Below are 23,008 nucleotides of genomic sequence, written 5' to 3'. Positions count from 1 at the left end.
TCTCTAATTCATCCTCAATCTTGCTAATTCTGTCTTCAGCCTCATAGATTCTATTCTCTCTGCCCTCTACTGCTTTCTGGAGTTCATCTATTTTGTTGCCCTGCTCTGATACTGTTGTAGCTTGTTCAGCTAGTTGCCTTCTTAGCTCAGCGATTTCAGCTTTCAGCTCTCTAATAACCATAAGATAATTAGAATTTTCTTCCATTGTTTCATTTGTTGTTCCTGCATTTCTGATTACAATTTTTTCAAATTCTTTACTCACTCCTGTTATTTTTTCCTTAGCTAATGTTTGGATATTGAACTCGTTGTTTTGTGCTTCACCCTCTGGAGGACTTTTAGCTGGACTCTTGTCCTGGTTCGAGTCTCCAATATTTTTTCTTATTGTTTTAACCATTTTATATATTATGTTATGAGTTCCCTTTATTAGTACTTTTCAAATTACTGATCACTCTTGCCTGGATTGACTTGTGTCTGAGTAATTTAATTAAAGGGTTTACCGTGGTGGAGGTTAACAGTTTTTTCAATCCCTGAGTTAGAGCTCAGTGGTGTAAAAGCCTCTTTTTTTTTCTTCCCTGTAGACTATGGGAGCCTGAGTGCTTTTAAACTATCAATAGGCTTCTTAGTTTAATCACTGACTCCTGACCAAGAGATAAAGCAGGGTGTGGCAGAGATAATCCAGTGGTTATGCAAAGAAACTTTCACAGCCCCTCAGCTATGCCAAGGAGGTATAGGTCTTCTCCTGAGTTTCCCGGTTAGATCTCTGTCCCCTGGTGTCCCTCCCTTTTGCTGCTCCAGATTCTGAGGGTAGTAGCAGTGGAGACTCAGAGTTGCACTTGGTGAGTCTCTGGGGAGTCCTTTCCTCCCTTCAGCTGTCCCCTTGTTGTGGAGCAGACTGGAGGTGGTGTCTCCACTGATAAACTGTTGAACTGTTAGCAGTCACTTAATCTCTCCTCAGGCCCCTCTCTCCCCTCTGTCACCAGCCACGCGTGTTTGTACTCACGGGTGATTTACTGGGTTCCTGTTGTCATTCTAGTCCTGTCTTGTTTCGGTCTGGGTGGTCTCCTTTGGTATTCCTTGTTGATCTGGGAGAGGAGAGGAGTGGAGAGGAGAGAAAGCGATCTGCTGCTCGTAGCTCCGCCTCCGGAAGTCGAATCTAGCTATAATTGGTTTAAGTATCTTTTTTTTTCTTTTTTATTTAAGAAAGGATTAATTAATAAAACCATAGGGTAGGAGGGGTACAATTCCACACAATTCCCACCAACCAATCTCCATATCCCACCCCCTCCCCTGATAGCTTTCCCATTCTCTATACCTCTGGGAGCATGGACCCAGGGTCATTGTGGGTTGCAGAAGGTAGAAGGCCTGGCTTCTGTAATTGCTTCCCCACTGAACATGGACGTTGACTGGTCGGTCCATACTCCCCGTCTGCCTCTCTCTTTCCCTAGTAGGGTGGGTCTCTGGGGAAGCTGAGCTCCAGGACACATTGGTGGGGTCTTCAGTCTAGGGAAGCCTGGCCAGCATCCTGATGACATCTGGAACCTGGTGACTGAAAAGAGAGTTAACATACGAAACCAAACAAATTGTTGAGCAATCATGGACCCAAAGCTTTAAATAGTGGAGAGGAAGTGCTAGGGAGGTACTCACTGCAAACTACTGTACTTCTGCTTTCAGGTATATATTTTGCAGTAGTTTACGGATACATGTGAACATATGCTCTCTCTCACAGAAACTGGTGTATATCTAGGTTTTGGGACTTTTTTAGAAAGTGAACCACCTGAGATGGAATTAGACTATACTATGAAAGGAAAGGTCTCACCCAAGTAATGAAGCTGAAGGGTTGTCATCCCACCCGTGAAGTTTCTGGACACAGTCTGAAGTGAAGCATGTTGAGGTGGCAATCGTTGCGTTGGTTAGGTTCTGATCGGCGGATGCCATATTATTTGATATGGATTGGGAGAGGCATACGGGAAAGTGGGCCCTATCCAAGGGTTCCAGGACTGGGGGAAGTAGAGGCTCTATAGTGGAGATGTGAGGTTCCTGCTGTCTTAGGGTTCAAAAAGACAATCGATAGTTAATGTTATCATCACATTATTTGGTAATTGGGTTAACTTTGAAAAGTCCTTTTGTTAGGGTTTGCTGTACAGTACCCAGTATCTTATATATAGCTGTGCTATTGTGGTTTAAGTATCTTTATGATTTTGTTTAAAGGCCATCTAATGTGACTTCTTGTAGCAGACTCTACAGCAGGATCTTTAGACCAATTTTAGTTAAAATATATATATTGATTTTTTTTAACCATTTTACTTTGGACTCTAAACAGACTCAGGTTACTTAGAGAGTTAACACATGTTAGTGACAATGGTTTTAACATTTACAGTGTCAAATTGATGCCAGATCTGTTGTGGATTAATTTCCAAAGATAGTTTACAGGGAACTTTTGGAGGCCCTCCAAAAGCGCCCTGTATAGAGAATTTGTATTTTAGTTTTGGGGGTGTATTGTCATGTTAAATATTTAGACGTTACCTAAATAGTTACTTTTAGAAAATTAATTTTACCTTGTCTGGTAATAATGTAGCTTCAAGGTTACACTTTTAACCATTAAGTTAATGTTTATCAAACTTGAAACATACCCATAAACATTTAGTTATATTAAACACACTGGAGGAGAAAAACTTTTGTTATGAAAACATATCATTTTAAAAACAAATTTAGATCCGTCTTTACTCACACAGTTTAAGACTAAAAACTTTTTTATATATATCAAGACATATATAAAAATCAAAAGAGAGGAAAAAAAATTTTTTGGAATGTTTCTGGATGTCTCCAGAAACCTTAGCTGCATCCAGCATTTTTATACAAAGTCAATTAAGTTTTAGAGTACTCTGAGCAGATGGGTCATACAAAAATTTTTGGTCATTCAACACACTCACTCACAAAACACAACTGGCCAGTCATAACATAAGACATCCAGAGAAGGGGTAGGAGAGAGGGCTCTGTGAGCCAGATTTTCCAGATTCCGCCATGTCATATTATGGATCCTGGGATGCATCCTGCATCTAGTCCTCTTGTAGTATTTCTTGTTCTTCAGGGATAGCAGCACCATCATGCGGGTATTGTCGGACATGGCGGGCAGGAACCCAGACAGGTTTGGAGTAATTCTGTGGAAAAATGCATGCGAAACCCCTCCCCATGGTCAATAGGGGGTCAGGCCCTTTCCAAATTTTATTGAGTGGGTCTTTCCATTTGACCTTAATAGCTGGGAAGGTAGATGGTGTTTGCCAGTGAAGAATAATAGGAGGTAGGTCCGAGTTATTGTAAATATTAAAGAGATTTAATGTAGTTAAGGCTTTTGCTAGCTGGATTTTGAGGGGGGTTACTTTCCTTCTTTATCTTTGTTTAATTGAGCCTTAAGGGTTTGATGGGCCCTCTCGACATTGCCTTGTCCCTGTGGATTATAGGGAATGCCTGTGGTATGAGTAATGTTCCAGAGGGAACAAAAATCTTTAAATTGTTTGCTGGTAAACATATACCCATTGTCAGTTTTCAGTTGAAGATGTAAGCCCATTACAACAAACCAGGAGAGCATATAGCTTATAAGCTTTTTAGAGCTTTCTCCCGTCTGAGCTGTCGCCCACATAAATTTATTAAAGGTATCAATTGAGACAAACACATATTTTTGTTTGCCAAAGTTTGGTATGTGGGTGACATCGATTTGCCAAAGAGCATTGGCTTTTAAGCCTTGGGGGTTAACCCCAAGAGTTTGAATAGCAGGTGTTTTTATGAGACTTGCACAGAAAGAACATGTAGCAAGGATATGTTTCAACTGTGGTAAAGGAACATCAGGAAATCGAGCTCGAAGGCCTTTAACATGGGTTAGGGAATGAAAGTCAGCAGGATCGGAGACAGAGACTAGGAGAGTTCCTGTGGAGGCAAGACGGTCAGCTGCAGCATTCCCTTCAGACAGGGAACCAGGAAGAGGGCTGTGGGAATGAAGGTGTTGAACATACAGTGGTTGGGTTCGAGAACAGAGCGTAGAGGCGATTTGAATTAAAAGAGGGGAAAGTGGGTTGTCATCAATTTTTACATAAGAATGAGCAAGGCATGGAAGTAAGTTAACAGTATATACACTGTGAGAAAAAAGGTTGAAGGATTCTGGTACAGCTTTTAATGTAAGGAAAACAGCATAAAGTTCTTTGTACTGAGGGGAATTATCAGGAAGCTCAGTAAAGAGAGGTTTAGGGGATTGCTTGTCTGGGTAATATATAAGGGCAGCAGCTCCCTTTATTCCACCATCAGTGAAGACTGTAGGAGCAGAGGGGATGGGATCTTGAGAGAAAAGTTTAGGTACTAGTAAATGCAAAAGAGGTAAAGAAGCTATCAATTTATTAGAAGGAAAATGGTTATCTATTTGTCCTGGAAACCCCACAAAGCTTATGGCAAAACGGGAATGGTGGCATATGAGCCACTGTGTATCTGTGAGAGAGAAAGGAAGAATAATTAAATCTGGTTCTTTCCCTAAGACCTGCACAGACCTATTTCTTCCTTGGCGAACCATGAATGCTAACGCGTCTATCTCAGTGAGGAGTCTTGGAACTCCGCCTACTGGCATGTGAAGCTACTCGAGAACCCCGTGGTTCTGCCACAGTGCCCCCACTACTGTGGGGGTGGAGTTGAAGATTAGAAGGTTTACCGGAGAGGAGGGGGAGAATCGAACAAGGTGCATGTCCTGGAGGGCCTGGTTAACCCTTTCCAGTGCCAAGGAGGCCTTGGGAGTTAACATATGTTTTGAGGAGGGCTGTTTGTTTCCTTTTAACAGGTCAAACAGTGGTTGGAGGCAGCTAGTAGGCAGATAAAGATACTGCCTAAGCCAACTTAAATTTCCAAGAAAACTTTGTAAAGAAGCAAGAGTAAGGTTAGAAGGAAAAGTAACACTAGGTTTTAAGGGACGAATTTGTGTTAGAGAAATCTCTGAACCTAAGAAAGATATTGGAGGAATTAGCTGTATCTTCTCAGGAGCTACATTAAGGCCGCTTTTCTTTAAGGCAGGAATGAGAAAATCACATAGGGCACAGAGATCTGTATCTAATTCTCCCCATATTAAGAAGTCATCCATGTAGTGAAAAACATTAAGGCCATTATGAATATATGGAAAAAGGGCAGATTTAACAGCCTCTTGACAAATTGTAGGACTATTGGCCATGCCCTGGGGCAACACCACCCATTCAGATCTATCAGCAGGGCTGGCGTTATTAACAGAAGGAACAGAGAAGGCAAAATGTTTACAATCTTGTGGATGCAAGGGAATAGAGAAAAAACAATCTTGTATATCAATAGCTATGACTGGAATTCCCATGGGAATTGCAGGAGCAAGAGGCAAACCCCTTTGGGGGGAGCCCCAGACCTGCATGGTTTTATTTACCACATGGAGATCTTGGAGGAGGCTCATTTTCCCAAGCACTTTTTAATCACAAAGACAGGAGTATTCCATGGGCTTCGAGAATGACGAATGTGTCCCAAGGACAACTGCTCTTGGACGAGCTCTTTTAAAATTTCTAGCTTATCCCTAGTCAAAGGCCACTGTTCCACCCAGACAGGTTCATTAGAAAGCCAATCTAAGCAGGGAGTTTGGTTACGAACAGTGGCAGTTAGTATTGGGGGTGCTGATTAGATCTAGTCTCGCAGGAGCGGGTGTTACACTCTGTAGAGGCATCTGTGGATATCCTAACATCAAGACATTCCAGAAGATCCCTGCCCAGTAGGTTGGTGCTAATATCAGCTACCAAAGGGTGGAAGTGTCAGGTAGTCCCTTCAGGGTCTTCCCACATGAGTGAATCTCGTGTGAGAAAGGCTTGAGTCAACCCTCCAACTCCATGTAAACAGGGTCCTGGGAGGAGTTCCCAATTCTGGGGAACCTCTGCTTGCCTTAAAATCATCTTTTCTGCCCCCGTGTCAATCAAACATTTAAAAGGAATATTGCCAATCCTTACTGTCATAGTAGGGTGACCTCGTTCTAAGACAGGAGTGGTCCACAAAATCTGAGGCCCTGAATTTGTACCATTCAAGGGCATGCTATCTTTATGAAACTTGGACCAACAATCTCTCTTCCAATGAAAACCTTTCTGGCATCTAGGACAAGGTGTTTGTGGCCTCTGGCTCCCTGACTGAAGGCAGGGTTGCCCTGACTGGAGGCGTGATTGCCCTAACTGGAGGCGTGGTTGCCCTGACTGGAGGCGTGGTCACGGCTTATCTGGACATTGGTTATTACACCAATGCCCTTGGCGACCACACTGAAAGCAGGCCCCATTTTGATTTTGTGGGGTAACTGCATAAGCCTGTGTCACAATGGGTACCCCATAAGAGCTTGGTCTAAGTTCCTGTGTCACTAAAATCCAATTACTGGGAGTTGGTGTTTAAAACTGAGGCATGCCTGACGGAATAGCGGAATCATGCCATCCCAGACAATAGAATGCAGGAGGAGAGAGAGCGGACTTCAGGATTATAAATCTTTCTCTCTAAGGTTGACCACACCCTGGCAATGAAGTTAGCTAAGGATTCATCGGTTTCTTGGCGAAGGGACTGAGGCCTCTCCTGTGGATGGGGTTAACCTCTCCCATGCTTGTGTTGCTCAGATGCGTACCCATTCAAAATAACTGATTGGAAACTTAGATTCTGCCTGCTGAATTCCAGTTTCAAACTCTCCTGCTCCAAACAGTGCATCAAAATTCCATTGTAGCTGTTTCTGACTATTTTTCTGGGATTGTTTTGAGCATTAATCACGAAAACATGCCTCCCATTGCAGGTAGAGGGGGTCTGGGAGGACAGCAAGAGCTAAGTCCCTTAAGGTGTTGGAAAAAGCCTCATAAATGAATCCTGTACTCCTTCACTGCCTGCATGAATCCTGTACTCCTTCACTGCCTGCCTGAGTTCTCTGAGTTCTTTGGAGGAGTATGGATGCCACACCTGAGGGTTCTGTTTATTGGGGGCCACATTTACCGGGAAAGTGTGGACTTGGTTTGATTACGAGGTATCAGTGGGGGAAAGAGTCATGGAAGTGGAAGCCGCTGGAGAAGTGGCTGCCAGAGAAACCGAACACGTATCTGCTGAAACAGAACTCTCAGGGCAAAATACAGAAGGCTTAGGGTGGCTAAGCGCCGAGAACATCTTCTTTAACTCTTGTATCTCAGCCTCAAGGTCTCTTAATGATGAGGTATCAGCGGGGGGAGGAGTCATGGAAGTGGAAGCCACTGGAGAAGCGGCTGCCGGAGAAACCGAACACGTGTCTGCCAAAACAGAACTCTTGAGGCAAAGTGCAGAAGGCTTAGGGTGGTTAAGTGCCGAGAACATCTCCTTTAACTGTTGTATCTCAGCCTCAAGGTCTCTTAACCTTTTGGCAGGGCGCCTTATATATATCCTGAAAGCTGCAAACATAGCCAAGATAACCCATGTTGCAGCCCCCCGTAGAGCCTCCAGTAAAGCATCTTTGAAATAGAGAGCCTGTCCCATGAGAAAAGAATAGAATGTCTGGGACGCCTCCTCGTAAAGCGGGAAAAATCCCATGGTGGGGGGAAACGTGGGGCCGCAGTCAGGCGGCTGCCACTTACCTGTGTCTGGGCGGCTTTTCTGGACCTCAGGCCGGGCCACCCTGCGGGGCGTGAGTGCGGGACATGTTGGGCGCCAAGTGTTGCTTGCAGCGGCAGCGGGACGCAGAAAAAGGTTTGGAGCAGAAAGGGAACACAATCCTTTATTCGCACTGGCACCTCAGAGTTGGGTGAGAGAGCAGCAGTTTGGGCCACGTGGAGGTAGCAAAAATGGCCGCCTCGCACAGCTACCTTCCCTGCATCTAATCACCGAAGTGAAAGGCGGGCAAGAGAACGAGGGGCGGAAGAAGAAGGGCTTTTATGGGAATAGCTCTCGTGAGAATGAAAAGGGGGAGGAGTAACCATAGCACTTCAGGATAGGATAATAACTCGTGGGAATGGGAAGGGGGAGGAGTAATCAAAGCACTCCAACTATTGCGGGGGAATTGCCAATACCCTGAGGGTACAACATGGTGGAACAGGTGCTCCGAGAATGTCCCAACTCTTGCGGGAACTAGCAATAGCCTAAGGGGACATGGCAGATGTGACTGCATCTGCACAATTTCCCAGCAATCACTCACCCTGGGGTTATTAATAATTAGCTCCATTGTAATTACTGTATATGAGCATAAGGGATCTAATTGGATCTATAAGGTATTATGATTGGCCATGTAATTACTGACAGTCCCTTGATCATCACTAATGCCACAAGACAGGTTGACCAGCTGGCCTAGCCTGTCCCCCCCTGCTCAAGAATCTGCCCATAAAGTTTCTCTGCCTGGCGCTGCCAACCCCCTCTCCAGTGGCTTTCCCTGGAGCCTCTTACCAGTGTCTTACTTCCTGTGCCTTCCGACTGGCTATCTCTCCAGTGACCTCACTTTCCTGGGGCTTCCCTGCTCTGTTTCTGTCTGTCTACCTATAGCTATCCAACCTCCTACCGAACATCCCTGGCACTGCATATAGCTGTGTGCTATCACTCACTGATTGCTTCTCATGGTTTACTCCTAGGGCAGCAGCCTGAGGGAGAGAAGCCAGCAAGGGCATTGTGCATGCCCACACCAAGAAGGGGAAGTCAGTGCTTCCCTAGGTGGTGAACCAGGAAGCTAGGCTAAGCACACAGCTTCTTTTTGACACAGTTAACACCTTGAGCTGCCCTGAGTCTGTCTACTCCAGCCTCCTGTCCCAGACAGCACTCCAGAAGTATGGAGAATGCCCACATATGGGAGAGAGATCCCTACAACATTACTTCACTACTTGTGAAGCTCCCCTCCTAAAGATGGGGATGGGGGGATTGGGGGCTTGGACCTGAGTCCTTGCATATGGTAACATGTATGCTCAATATGTATGTACCACCATGTAGCCCCATGAAAGGAATTTCTATCCCCTCAGGTCAATTAACACATCAATCATCTTGCTCATTTACTCTGTGTGTGTGTGTGTGTGTACTTAAGACCAGTCCCACAAAATAGCTCACCTGAATAATGTACCTGCCTGCGATAGAGGAAGCTTCGGTGCTGTGGTATTTTTCCCTTTCTTTTTCTTTCTGATAAAGTCCCTCCTCTCTCCATCTGAAAAAGTCAATTCAGGGGACCAGGTGGTGGTGCACCCAGTTGAGTGCACACATTCCCATGCACAAGCACCCAGGTTCAAGCTCCCACTCCCCCACCTGCAGGGTGAAGCTTCATTAGCAGTGAAACAGGTCTGCAAGTGTCTCTCTCTCTCTCTCTCTCTCTTCCTCTCTCACCCCTCCCCCTCTCAGTTTCTCTCTGTTATACCAAATAAAATAAATAAATAAAAGGAAAATGTGTCCACCAGGAAGAGTGGATTTGTAGTGCCAGCACCAATTCCAGCAATAACCCTGATGGCAATAATAATAATAAGTCAACTCAGAGCAGTGAAACCCCATTGACAACCAAAAAAAAATTATAAGTTCAACTCTACAGATTTTAGTTCTACTATATCCTTATCTACTTTATTCACCATGTTTGCACTGAATCACCAGCTCTTACTCACAGCTGAAAGTTTGTGCCCTTATACCAACTTCTCCCTACAACCCCCAGTCCCCAGCCATTCTCTGCTCTTTGTTTTTATGAGTTCTTTTGTTTGTTTGTTTGTTCTGTTCTGTTTTTCAGAATAAGGATTTTGTGTATATGTGATTTCATTTATCTTGGCTGCCTTTTTCATTCAGAGGAGAGATAAAAGGGGTACCCCTGCACCAGAGCATCCTCCTCAGGTGCCATAACACCTCCTATGTGGTTCCAGGGCTGGAACTCAGTTCCCACATATGTCAAAAGAAGATTCCTACCCAGTGAGCTGACCTGTATTTTTTTATTTTTAATAATTTATTTTAATAATTTTTAATAATTTATTTTATTTATTTTAATAATACTGACCTGTATTTTTTATTTTTTATTTGTAAAGTGGAAACATCAACAAAACCATAGGATAAGAGGGGTACAACTCCACACAATTCCCACCACCAGAACTCCGTATCCCATCCACTCCCCTGATAGCTTTACTATTCTTTATCCCTCTGGGAGCATGGACCCAGGGTCATTATGGGGTGCAGAAGGTAGAAGGTCTGGCTTCTGTAATTGCTTCCCCGATGAACATGGACGTTGACAGGTATCGTGATCCATACTCCCAGCCTGTCTCTCTCTTTCCCTAGTGGGGCAGAGCTCTGGGGAGGCAGGGCTCCAGGAAACATTGGTGGGGTTGTCTGCCCAGGGAATTCAGGTTGGCATCATGGTAGCATCTGGAACCTGGTGGCTGAAAAAGAGTTAAGATATAAAGCAGAACAAATTGTTGACTAATGACCTGTATTTTTTAAGAGTATGCAGATGTGTGAGATTATACACTGTCTTTGCGTATCTGACAAATTTCATGTGATATAAAATGCCCTCCAGGCTCATCCTTTTTGGGTTTTTTTTGCCACAAATGACAGGATTTCCTTCATTTCTAAAGCTGAATAATGTTCTGATATATAAGAAAGGTCCTTCTTACTAAGCATAGCAGCTCCTCTCTGGGAAATCACTGCTCATCAGCCAGAATGAGAGAAATCCCTGTTAACATAATCTAGGTGGCATGCATGCATGCGTGTATGTGCATGCGTGCATGTGTTTGTGTTTTGCCACCAGGGTAATTACTGAGGCTCCATGCCTACATGATTTCTCCACTCCCACTGCCCCCTTTTTTAAAACTGAAGGGGAGAGACAGACAGATGAGAGAAAAAGAGGAGAGATACCACAGCACTATTCCACTGCTCATGAATCCTTCCCCAGCCAAGTGATCCCATGTAGTGGCTCAGAACTCAAGCCTGAGCCCTTAAACATAACAAGGTGTATGTTCTACCCAGTGCACCACCTTCCAATCCTCTGATCTTTTTTCTTTCTTTCTTTTTCTTTTTTGCTATCAGGGTTATTGTTGGGGCTCACTGCCTATGCAAATCCATTGCTCCTCCTGGTGGCCATTTTAAAATTTTTACTTATTAACTAAGGTGAAGCACTACTTCACGTCTCATGAAGCTTCTCTCCTACAGGAACTCCCTTGTGGTGGCCTGGGGTTCAAACCCAGATCCTTGCATGTGGCAACATGTGTGTGCTACTGGGTGAGCCACCTGCTGGCCCTTAAATCACATTTTTTTTCTTTGTTTGCCTCTAGGGTTGTTGCTGGGGCTTGGTATCAGTATTATGAATCCACTGCTCCTTGTGGCCATTTTTTTTCCATTTTATTGGACAGGACAGAGAGAAATTGATAAAAGAATGAACTTTCCAGGGGCAGGAAGTGGTGCACCAGGATAAGCACATGAAGTATGAAGTGCAAGGTCCAGTGCAAGGATTCTGGTTTGAGCCCCCAGTTCCCCACCTGCAAGGGGGTTGCTTCACAAGTGGTGAAGCTGGTCTGCAGCTGTCTATCTTTCTTTCCTCCTCTCTGTCTCCCTCTCCCATCTCAGTTTCTCTCTCTGTCCTATCCAATAGAAAAAAAATTTAAAAAATAAATAAAAAGGGAAAAATGACCACCAGGAGCAGTGGATTTGTAGTGCAGACACCAAGCCCCAGCGATAACCCTGGAGGAAAAAAAAAAAAAAAAGAATTTTCTATAGATGTACTGTACCTCAAAACCTGATGCATGCAGCTGTGTAACCACCACCATAATCAGGATATATTATGTGCCCATCACCATGATCCATTCCATTGTGCCCTTTGATGGCAACCCTACACCCAGCCACTCCCATTGCCAAGTAACCACCAATCACCTCTGCCTTCTTTTACTTAACATTTTTGAGTTTCTTTTGAGTTATTATGTGTGATTGGTTTATTCCTCTTTATTACTGCATAACATTCAGTTCTATGGGTGTACCATAATTTGTTTATTCAAACCTGTATTTTTTTCATTTTCTTGATCCAAATGCTTTTTACCACAATTAGTATTTTCATTTGAAATATTTTTTAATGAGGGCCAGGTGATGGAGCACCTGGTTGAGTGCAAATGTTACACTGTGCAAGGACCCAGGTTTGAGCCCCCAGACCCCACTTGCAGGGGAAAAACTTCACAAGTGGTGAAGCAGTGCTGCAGGTGTCTCTCTCTCCTCTATCTCCCCTTCTCTCTCGATTTCTGTCTCTATCCAATAAAATAACAAAATTTTTAATACTTGTTAATGAGAAGAGAGAGAACACCAGACCACCACTCTTATACCAGGAATCAAGCTCATGACATCAAGCTTGAATCCAACACTTTATCCATTGTTCCATCACCTAAGCTGCATAATTGATACTTTTTTTTTAAGATTGACTGCTTTAGAGAGAGAGAGAGAACGAGAGAGAACCACAGTATCACTCTGGCACATGGGATTTTGAGAACTGAATTCAGAACCTCATACTTGAGAGTCCAACTATGTATCCACTGTGTCACCTCTCAGGTCCCAGAATTATTTATTTAAATTGATACTTTCTTTTTGGCAATATAAGTTTTATATATTTCTGGAACCATCAGGTTTTTTATAATTTTACTCATTCATTCAGTGTGACAGTCAGCATGTTTATTTACTCCCACAAAGCTAACAACTTTGAGACAGTTATACATACAGTGAGACTTATACCAGGCCACACACGGAAACCTTTCCCAGGAAATAGGCAGGGCCTGGGTTTTTGAAAACTAAGCTAGCAGGGAAAAAAATAACAAAGCCTACTCTGGTGGCTAGGTCTTATCTCCCCTGCCCTGAGTGGTTTTCCAAGAAGGAGGTGGTGTACCTGGTAGGGTGCACATGTTTTCATGCACAAGGACCAGGTTGAAGCCTGTGGTCCCTACCACCTGCAGGGCCGGGGGGGGGGGGGTTCACAAGCATAAGCCGGAGATGAGCAGGGCTCTAGTCTCTCTGTCTCTCTCTGTATGTCTCATTAAAACAAATAGGGTGTATTGCACCAAAGTAAAAGACTCTGGGGTGGGTGCGGGGAAGAGTACAGGTCCAAAAAGGATGACAGAGGACCTAGTAGAGGTTGTATTGTTTTGTGGAAAACTGAGAAATCTTATGCATGTACAAACTATTGTATTTACTGTTGAATGTAAAATATTAATCCCCTAATAGAGAAATTTTTTTAATCATACAAAATAAAAATAAATAAATGAAATTTCAAAACAAATAGAAATAGCCGAAGGGGAGTGGTGGATTTGTCCTATAAGCATCAAGTCCCAGATGTCGTATGCTTTACATTGGCTTGTTCTAGCCCTCCCCCTCCAAGAGAATTGGATGAGTCCTGTTAATTTCGCGGGCCTGCTTGGCCCCGCCCCAAGGGACCCTGGGAGAGGGTTCCGGAGTCCGAGAGTTCCTGAGTTCCCCAGTGACAGAGTTCCTGAGTTCCGGAGTTCGAGAGTGCGAGGGTGCGAGAGTTTCTGAGTTCGAGAGTAAGGGAGAGGGTTCCTGAGTTCCAGAGTGCCAGAGTTAGCCAGAGTTCCTGAGTTCCTGAGTTAGACAGAGTTCCTGAGTTCCGGAGTTCGAGAGTGCGAGAGTGCGAGAGTTTCTGAGTTCGAGAGTAAGGGAGAGGGTTCCTGAGGTCCAGAGAAAAGAGAGAGTGCTTGCGCCAACGCAAAGAGACAGCCGAGTTCTGTTTGGTGATTAGTTTGTCTTAGTTTGTGAATCGTTGTTCCTGAATAAAGAAATACAGCTTCCCTGCTCAGCCGTTGTCTCCGCGTCTCTGTTCACCACCGTGAAGCCAGCCCGGCCAGCTGGAGCCGTCCGGAAATTTTAACAACACCAGAAATAACCCTGTGGCAATTAAAGAAAAATAAAAAGCTTACTGTAAGGGAAGTGGTGCAATGAATAAGAACTGGACTGTCTGAGACAAGCACAAGGTCCTGAGTTTGATCCCTATCCTCGCATGTGCCAGAGTAATGCCCTGGTTCCCTCTCCTCTCTTCTTCTTTCTCTCATTAATAAATGAATCTTTTAGAAAATTCCTCTTTTCATAAGGTAAGGAATAGAATTTCCTCAGGTATGAGTGGACAAAGATGTGTGCATGAGGAGTGAAACAGGCAAGGGGGCAGCCATTCACAGGCAGTCCTGACCCAGCTTGTGAGCTCAGCTTGAGTATTTAACTTCCTGAGTGCTTATGGGTTCTGACACATTTCTCTTGTACTGCTTGTTTTTCTTGAGACTTATCTAGGACATTGAAGAAGCTCTGTAGCTCTCATCCCCCACAGGTCTCACCTAACTCTGCTCCTGTCACAAATTCTTTCAGTAAGACCACCATGAAGATTATTCTAACCTTCAGTTGTCATTTTGATCTGGTATGTTGAAGACAGACTCAAAACAGTGGGACTGAGCAGTGGTGCACCTAATAAAACTCACATGTTAGCATGCGTAAGGACCCAGGTTCAAGCACCTGGTTACCACCTGCACAATGAATGAATGGTGAAGCAGAGATACCGGTCTGGCTGGTACTATAAATAAATAAATAAATAAATAAATAAATAAATAAATAAATCTAAGAACAAAAAGAATCCTGGGGGCTAGGCAGTATGCACCTGATAAGCACAAATATTACAAGTTTACAAGGACTCAGGTTTAAGCCCCCAGGCCCCACTGGCAGGGGGGGGATGCTTCACAAGCAGTGAAACAGTGCTGCAGGTGTTTCTCTTTCTCTTTTTCTATCTTCCCTCTCAGTTTCTCTCTGTCTCTATTCAAAATTAAAAACAAAATAATCTGAAACAGCAAGTAGGTCTTATATGGTGACAACTGTATTGCCTGCTATTTGAGATCCTTGTTCATATTTGATTTTTCATCTATTCCAAACAATTCAAGAATATATACTTGAAAAATGTTTATAGTTAGGATACCTTTAGCCTGAATATATAGGAAGTGACCTGGGTTATTTATTTACTTACACTCATTGCTCAGCTCTGATTTATGGTAGTGTGGAGATTGAACCTGGGACCTTGGAGCCTAATCCATGACAGTCTCTTTGCATAACTATTATGCTGTCTCACTCACCCAAGGTTTTGCCTTTTTTTTTTTAGTCCAGTGATAAGAGTATGATAACCATAACTGTTCTTCATGTTGGACCAACATCTGTTCTTCATGTTGGACACAGTCATCTCTGTTAGGATTATAATGTCATGCAGGTACACAGCATTTTCCCATTGGAAAAAAAAATTCTTTTATAAAAGAAAAGATCCTGGGTTTGAGAGCTAGCTCACCTAGTAGAGTGCACACTTCTTTTATTTGTTAGTTTTTTGTCATCTGTAGGACTCAACTATTCCAGGCTGACTTTTTCAAATAGACATGGAGAGAGAAAGAATTTGCAACCCTGAAGCTTTCTTCATTGCAGTGGGTATCAGCCTAGCTAGGTGTGCATATGACAAAGCAATGCACTATGCAAGGGAGCTATTTTGTGGGCCTTTATCATATATGAGGACCTAGGTTCAAGCCCCCATCACCACAGGGGAGCACCATACAAAACAGAAGTTTCTTTTTTAAAATTTATTTATAGAAAGGAAAATTTGGTGCAAGGACTGGTGTAAGGATCCCGGTTTGAACCCCCAACTCCCCACCTGCAGAAGAGTCACTTCGCAGGCGGTGAAGCAGGTCTGCAGGTGTCTATTTTTCTCTCCTCCTCTCTGTCTTCCCCTCCATTTCTCTCTGTCCTATCAAACAATGATGACAACAATAACAACAACAAAAAGAGCAACAAAAGAAAAAATAAATAAATATTAAAATATAATTTAATTTAAAAAAAGGAAACATTGACAAAACCATAGGATAAGAGGGGTACAACTCCACACAATTCCCACCACCAGAACTCTGTATCCTATCCCCTCCCCTGATAGCTTTCCTATTCTTTAACCCTCTGGGAGTATGGACCCAAGGTCATTGTGGGATGCAGAAGGTGGAAGGTCTGGCTTCTGTAATTGCTTCTTCTCTGAATGTGGGTGTTGACAGGTTGATCCATACTCCCAGCCTGCCTCTCTGTTTCCCTAATGGGGCAGGGTTCTGGGGAATTGGAGCTCCAGGACACATTGGTGGGGTTGTCTGTCCAGGGAATTCAGGTTGGCATCATGCTAGCATCTGGAACTGGTGGCTGAAAAAAAAGGGAAGTTTCATGAGTGGTGAAGTGGTACTTAGTGTCTCTTCTTCTCACTGCTTCTCTTTTCCTCACTTTTTTAAATGTTTTAGTTATCACCTTTATTTGTCTATTGGATAGAGACAGCCAGAAATCAAGAGAGAAGGGGGAGAGAGAGAGAGATGGAAAGAGACAGAGAGATACCTGCAGATGTGCTTTACTGCTCACAAAACTTTCCCTCTGCAGGTGGGGACTGGGGGCTCGAACCTGTGTCCTTGTGCATTGTTGCTTATGCGCTCAACCAAGTACATCACCACCTGGCCCCTCTTTCTCGCTTTCTTCCTGTTCCTCTATCTGGGAAAAGAAAAAAAAAAGTTTTCTGGGAGCAGTGAAATTAATTAGGTGGACACAAAGCCCCAGCAAATCCGCAGCAATAAAATACATAAATAAGAGAGAAATCGGGAGTTGGGCAGTAGCGCAGCGGGTTAAACGCACATGGTACGAAGCACAACAACCGGCAAAAATTCCAGTTCCAGCCCCCAGTTCCCCACCTGCAGGGGAGTCGCTTCACAAGTGGTTAAGCAGGTCTACAGGTGTCTTTCTCTCCCCCTGTCTTCCCCTCCTCTCTCCATTTCTCTCTGTACTATCCAACAACAATAATAATAACTACAACAATAAAGCAACAAGGGCAACAAAAGGGAATAAATAAAAAAAATTTTTAAGAGAGAAATCCTCTCCTAGATCTGGTGAAATAACTCACTTGAAGAGTACGCTGCTTTGCCACATGCATAACCCAGATTAAAGTCTAGTCTCCACCACATTGAAGGAAGCTTTGGTGCTATAGTCTCATCCTCTCTCCCTCTCTCTCTCTTTATCTCTCTCTACCTCTATCAAAAAAAAAAAAAGAAAAGAAAAGAAATCTCCTAGATGCTCCAAATAACACTCAAGATCTCAAGATGTAGGGAGTCCCACTGTTTTACAGGTAAAGAATTTGAGGCTGAGACTATAAGAGCCCTGCCCAGGGAAAGGGCATTAGAGCCATGAGTGATTGGCACAGCCAAGACTTGGAACCCAGATTTGATGGCAGGTGACTCTTGTACTGGTGGGATGGTAAATTCAGTGTTCTTGTGCTGAAGCACGCCTCCTGGGACAACTCATTGGGAAACCAAGTGTGTGATTATGGACTGCCACGAGTATTGCTCTCTGGCACAGGTCTGCCGAGGTCTGAGTCACTGACATGTCCTCCCTTCTCTTGCCTCTCTCCAAGGCGGGGAACACAGCTCTGCACCTGGCCTGCCAGAACAGCCACGCCCAAAGTACCCGTGTCCTCCTGTTGGCTGGCTCCCGCGCTGACCTAAAAAATAACGTGCGTGAACAAGACCCCAGTTTGGCGCACCCTTCCTTGTGTTTACTCTGAAAGAATGCTCAAGTATTAACACTTTGAAAATAAAAATGAAGAAAAGTCAGCAAATCAGCTCACTTGCTTTGCCATATATGCCACCCAGGTTTGAACACCAGGTTCCACTGCACTGGAGGAAGTTTTGGTGTTGTGATGTCTTTCCCTCTCTTGCTCTCTGTCTTTTTATCATAAACAACCAGCCTGGAGCAATGAAGTCCTGGCGACAACAACAATAAAAATTAAAATAACCTCAAGTGTTTGAGCATAATCTGAAGTGTCCTGTTTTAGCTAATTTCCTAAAGCATGAAAAAAGGAAGCAAAAGATTTAAACACTGCTTTTTTTCCTCCCTGCCTTTTCTTTTCTCCTTGTATCTTGCCCCTGGTTTTATCATTTCTTACAGCATATGTCCAGTGAATGAATCTAGGAAAATTTTAAATGGTATTTTTTCCTTTATTGAGGGAATTAATAGTTTACAGTCAAAATACAGTAGTTGGTACAAACAAAATTTAAAGAGGATATATTTATTAACATGAGAGAAAGGAGAGAGAATCAGAGCATCGTGTTGGTACGTGTAATGCCAGAATGCTTTGAAGTCCAGTGCTGTAGCCACTGCACAATCCCCAGGGCTGCACCTCTCAATGCTTAGAAAGCTGTGCTGTTAACTACTACTGGTAATACTAGGCAGGGAGTTCTTCTGGGGTTCCATGCCTGATGTCAACAAATGGGTTTCTGAGACATCCTTGGGATGGGGTTGATGGATCAGTAGATTTTTAAGTCTGTATGTCCTTTGTTCTTTTGTAGATCTAGATGCTTTGCACATATGCAATTTTACCACTCCCTGGCCACTTTTTCATTTAGACAGAGAGCTAGAGAGGAACAAATACAGGGACAGAGAGTTGGAGCTTCTTCTTATGTCATGGTATCCTGTATGTGGTTCAGGGGTTTGAGCTCAGGCTACATTATGGCAAGGTAGGCACCCTGTCCACTGAGGTATCTCTCCAGCCATTTCCCCATCCTTTTTTTTTCAAAGCATTTTTTAAACTTTGTGATCGATAGTTGTTTACAGGATTCTAAGATTACAGGGTATAAGTTCCACACCATACCCACCACCAATGTTCTGTGCCACCACCCTCCCAACAGTAACCACCACAGTTCTCACAGAGTCTTTCAATTCTCTAGATTCCACATAGAAGTGAAAAACATCTGGTAATTGTTTATGTATTCTTTTTTCTTAAAGATTTTATTTATTCATGAAGAATGATAGGAAAAAGGAGAGAGAGAGAGAGAGGACACCAGACATCACTCTGGCACATGTGCTGCCAGGGATTGAACTCAGGACCTCACACTGGAAAGTCCAATGCTTTATCCACTGTGCCACCTCCCTGACCACCTGTCTATCCTTTTCTAATGCTGTGGTTGCCTTCTCCTTGACTCCCCAGGCCATGTTGCTCCACATGGCATATTAGGGTCCTATTAAAATCAGTTTTTCCTTGCATTTTTCCCCAACACATGTGATGTTGAAATCTGAGCTCACCTTACTGCCTTGTCCTTCTGGTCCTGATGGATCTGTGAAGGGCATAGCTCATCTCCAAAGCAGTTCTGAGGTTCTTAACTAAGTATACTCCTGAGCCTTTTGGTTAGAGGAGAGACCCAGCTAAGTAGATTCTTATTAAGTGCTGGGGAGGTAGAATCTGCCTTAGCTCTTGTGCAGATCTCCCATGAAGCAGGAACCCAGCACATGGAACATGAAATCAAAGGGTTTGCCTGTGAATCTTGGAGTAGAACATCTATGAGAGCTTAATGGTCTGACAGCAGTTTCGCTTGTGGCCCCTAAGAGGTGGTTCAGAGCATAAAGAGTTGGACTTGCAAACATGAGGTCCTGAGTTCAGTCATGGATCATATGTGCCAGAGTGATACTCTGCTCTGCTTTGGTTCCTTCTTCCTCTCTCTTGTTAATAAAACACACACACATGAAAAAAAGGTAAATGCTTATGTTAACATGCACAAAGGCCCAGATTCTAGCCCCTATCCCCACCTGCAGAGGGGAAGTTTCACAAGTGGTGAAGCAGATCTGCAGGTGTCTATCTTTCCCTCTCTCTCCTTCCCTCCCCTCTCAATTTCTCTCTGTCTTATAAAATAAAATTAATTAAATGTTTAAAGAACAGAAAAGATGGGGCTTATAATCAAAGCATAAAGGATGTATGCTACTCTGCCTACTTTTAAGTCATAATTTGTTTTGTAACTGCTCAGACTGTGCTTAGTGTTTGATTTCTGTCTTCAGGCAGGCGATACCTGTTTGCACGTGGCTGCACGCTATAACCACTTGCCCATCATTAAGCTCCTCCTCAGTGCTTTCTGTTCTGTCCATGAAAAGAACCAGGTCAGTGCACGTACCCTTCCTCTCCATGTTGACAGGTGCACTGACAGGTGTGTTGGTGTAAATCCAAGTAGAAGCTGCTGGATGTAGTGTCCTCTTCAGGGTGGAGCCTCATTGCTGCTGGCCTTCTGACTTCCTGTGGCTTAGCTGGCCTTTAGAGAAATCATGTTGTTAGCATTCCAGTGACTACCACCACATTGTGTATTGAATATTTCCTGGAGATCCTGGGGTGGATTTGTTTTTCCAATGTGTTTTGTTGTTGTTGTTGTTGTTGTTTTTGCCTTGGTGCCTGTACTACGAATCCACTGCTCCTGGAGGCTATTTTTCCCATTTTGTTGCCCTTGTTGTAGTTGTTATTGTTATTGTTGTCATAGCTGTTGTTGTTGGATAAGACAGAGAGAAATTGAAAGAGAAGGGGAAGACAGAGAGGGGGAGAGAAAGATAGACACCTGAAGACCTGCTTCACCACCTGTGAAGCAACTTCCCCCCCCTGCAGGTGGGGCACTGGGGGATCGAACCGGGATCCTTAATGCCAGCTCTTGTGCTTTGCACCATGTGAGCTACCACCTGACTCCCCCAATTTTTAATTTTTTAGGAATAGAACCTGGGCTTCATGGTTTTCAGAGCTCCCCTGCTGATTCCAGTGTGCAGCCAAGACTGGAAACTAGCTCTGCAGATCTCCCACAACCAAGTGACTCAGCAATGAGAAACACTTCCCCACTGCTCTCGGGAAAGTGGGCTATAAGAAGGAATGGACATTCCTCTTCTCCTTCTTCTCCTTCTCCTCCTCCTCCTCCTTCTTCTCCTCCTTCTCCTTCTCTTCCTCCTTTTCTTTTCTTTCTTTCTTCTTTTCTTTCTCTCTCTCTTTATTCACTTTTTATTACCACCAAAATTATCACTGGTGGAGCTTGCACAACGAATCCACCACTTCCAGAGGCCACTCCTTTTTTAAAAAAATTTTCTTTTGTTGATAGAAACAGAGAGAAATTGAGAGGAGAGGGGAAGAGAGAGAGAGATCTGCAGACCTTCTTCACCACTCGTGAAGCCTCCGCCATGCAGGTGAGGCTGGGGGCTTAAACCCAGACCCAAACTCATGGTAATGGGTTTTCTACTGAGTATGCCAACACCCAACCCCAGAAGGCTGAATTTTCATGCCTCCCAAGACAAATGAGATCAGGGCATTTGTCTGACCACCTGACAGGAGAATGGAGTTGCTTTACTTCCCTGTATGAGTCTCATTTATTTATCATTCTGTTTGAGAGAAGAAAAGACATTTGGAAGTGACCCACCAAACTAGTTTTCTGCACACCTCTTCTGTAGCTGATTGTCTGGGAACTTTATTTTTCTGGATAAAGAAAAGGTGAAAACATATAAGCTGGTTGATTTAAGGCTGAAAACAGCTAGTCAGAAGTGAAGGCCAGTTCTCTGTGTCTCCATCCACGCAGAAAACACCCCTAGTCCGGGGAGTGTTCAGCAGTGTGCAGCTGAGATGTGCCTCCTCCAGTGTGAAAAAGTAGCCAGTTTGGTAGGTTCTGCTTGATCCAGCAGAGAGAAACCATTTCCCACCTGCCTGGGTAAAGTGCTGTATCCAGAGGACCAGCATGCACAGCCTGGTCACCTGTGCATCATCTGGCATCAGTGTAAGGCTCCAAGTCCTCCTCCTCCATTCTCAACAAGTATGGTTTTGTGCCCCCTGCGTCTAACCCTGTGACTCCTAGTATTCTGGATTGGAAAGAATCATTTTATTTGCTCCTTAAAAAAGAACCATGTAGGGAATCGGGCAGTAGTGCATGTGGCGCGGCGCACAAGGACCAGTGTAAGGATCCTGGTTTGAACCCCCAGTTTCCCACCTGCAGGGGAGTCGCTTCACAGGTGGTGAAGAAGGTCTGCAGGTGTCTATCTTTGTCTCCCCCTCTCTGTCTTCCCCTCCCCTCTCAATTTCTCTCTGTCCTATCCAATGATGGCAACAACAACAATGATAACCATAGCAATGATAAAACAACATGGGCAACAAAAGGGGAAAAAGTGGTCTCCAGGAGCGGTAGATTCATAGTACAGGCACCAAGCCCTGGCAATAACCCTGGAGGCAAAGAAAAAAAAGAACCATGGTGGGGGGTCAGGAGGTAGCAAACCGGCTTAAGCATACATAGTACAAGGACCCACTCGAGCCCTCAGCTCCCCACCTGCAGTGGGGTCACTTCATAAGTGGTGAAGCAGGTCTGCAGATGTCTATCTCTATCCAGTAAAATGTAAAAAAAAAAAAAAAAAGATTCCCAAAAGCAGTGGATTTATAGTTCAGGCACCAAACCCCAGAGATGATAAACTTGAAGGCAAAAAAAAAACAAAAACAAACATGTACACTTGCAAGAGGGAAATTTAACAGAGAAACAGTGATGTAGATATCTCTTTCTCTCTAACTTCCCTTCTCTTCTCAATTATTCTCTGTCCTGCCAAATTAAAAAATAATAAGTAAATATATAAGTAATAATATTAAAAACACACACACATATAAGATATGAATAAAGGCCTCCTGTCTGCCTAAGGTGTGTCTTTTTTTTAAATTCCTTTTTATTGGCCTTGTTGTGTTATTGTTGTAATTATTATTGTTGTTAATTGATGTCATTGTTGGATAGGACAGAGATAAATGGAGAGAGGAGGGGAAGACAGGGGGGAGAGAAAGATAGACACCTGCAGACCTGCTTCACCGCTTGTGGAAACAACTCCAGGGGCTCGAACCGGGATCCTCATGCTGGGGTCCTTGCGCTTTTGTGCCACCTGTGCTTAACCCGCTGCGCTACTGCGCCCTGACTTCCCCCTAAGGTCTGTCTTAGTGTGACTCTGCAAAGCCAACCCACCAGAGGCCATGGGAGGAACAACTTGAGGGCTGTAGGCCATGATCCTATGGGGTTGAGCAGGCTTTCTTCTGATTGACTGCAGGCTGGAGACACAGCTCTTCATATTGCTGCTACCACTAAATCACAAGAAGGTGGTGAAGATCTTACTGGAGGCTGGAGCTGATGGGACCATTGTTAATAATGTAAGTGGAGTGGCAGAAGTGGTTGATTTGTTGTTCATTTGTTTTATTGCCACCGAGGGTTAT

General features: G+C 43.9%; 1 protein-coding gene across 2 annotated transcripts in view; it reads left to right on the top strand.

Annotated features, from left to right (window-relative positions):
• Positions 1–22,946, top strand: part of LOC132532417 (ankyrin repeat domain-containing protein 6-like) — a 216,900-nt gene extending 193,954 nt beyond the window's left edge. The window contains exons 6-8 of one of the 2 annotated variants that reach the window (XM_060205493.1): positions 17,399–17,497; positions 19,813–19,911; positions 22,846–22,946. In XM_060205493.1, the coding sequence (XP_060061476.1) occupies positions 17,399–17,497; positions 19,813–19,911; positions 22,846–22,926 (279 nt within the window). In that variant the 3' untranslated portion in view covers positions 22,927–22,946. The remainder of the gene's footprint in view (positions 1–17,398; positions 17,498–19,812; positions 19,912–22,845) is intronic. The other variant, XM_060205494.1, reaches the window with a different exon arrangement.
• The last annotated feature ends 62 nt before the right edge of the window (positions 22,947–23,008 follow it).

This window comes from Erinaceus europaeus, chromosome 13 (assembly GCF_950295315.1).
Source record: "Erinaceus europaeus chromosome 13, mEriEur2.1, whole genome shotgun sequence".
NCBI classification, from domain to species: domain Eukaryota; kingdom Metazoa; phylum Chordata; class Mammalia; order Eulipotyphla; family Erinaceidae; genus Erinaceus; species Erinaceus europaeus.
This window is presented reverse-complemented; position numbering and strand designations above follow the sequence as displayed.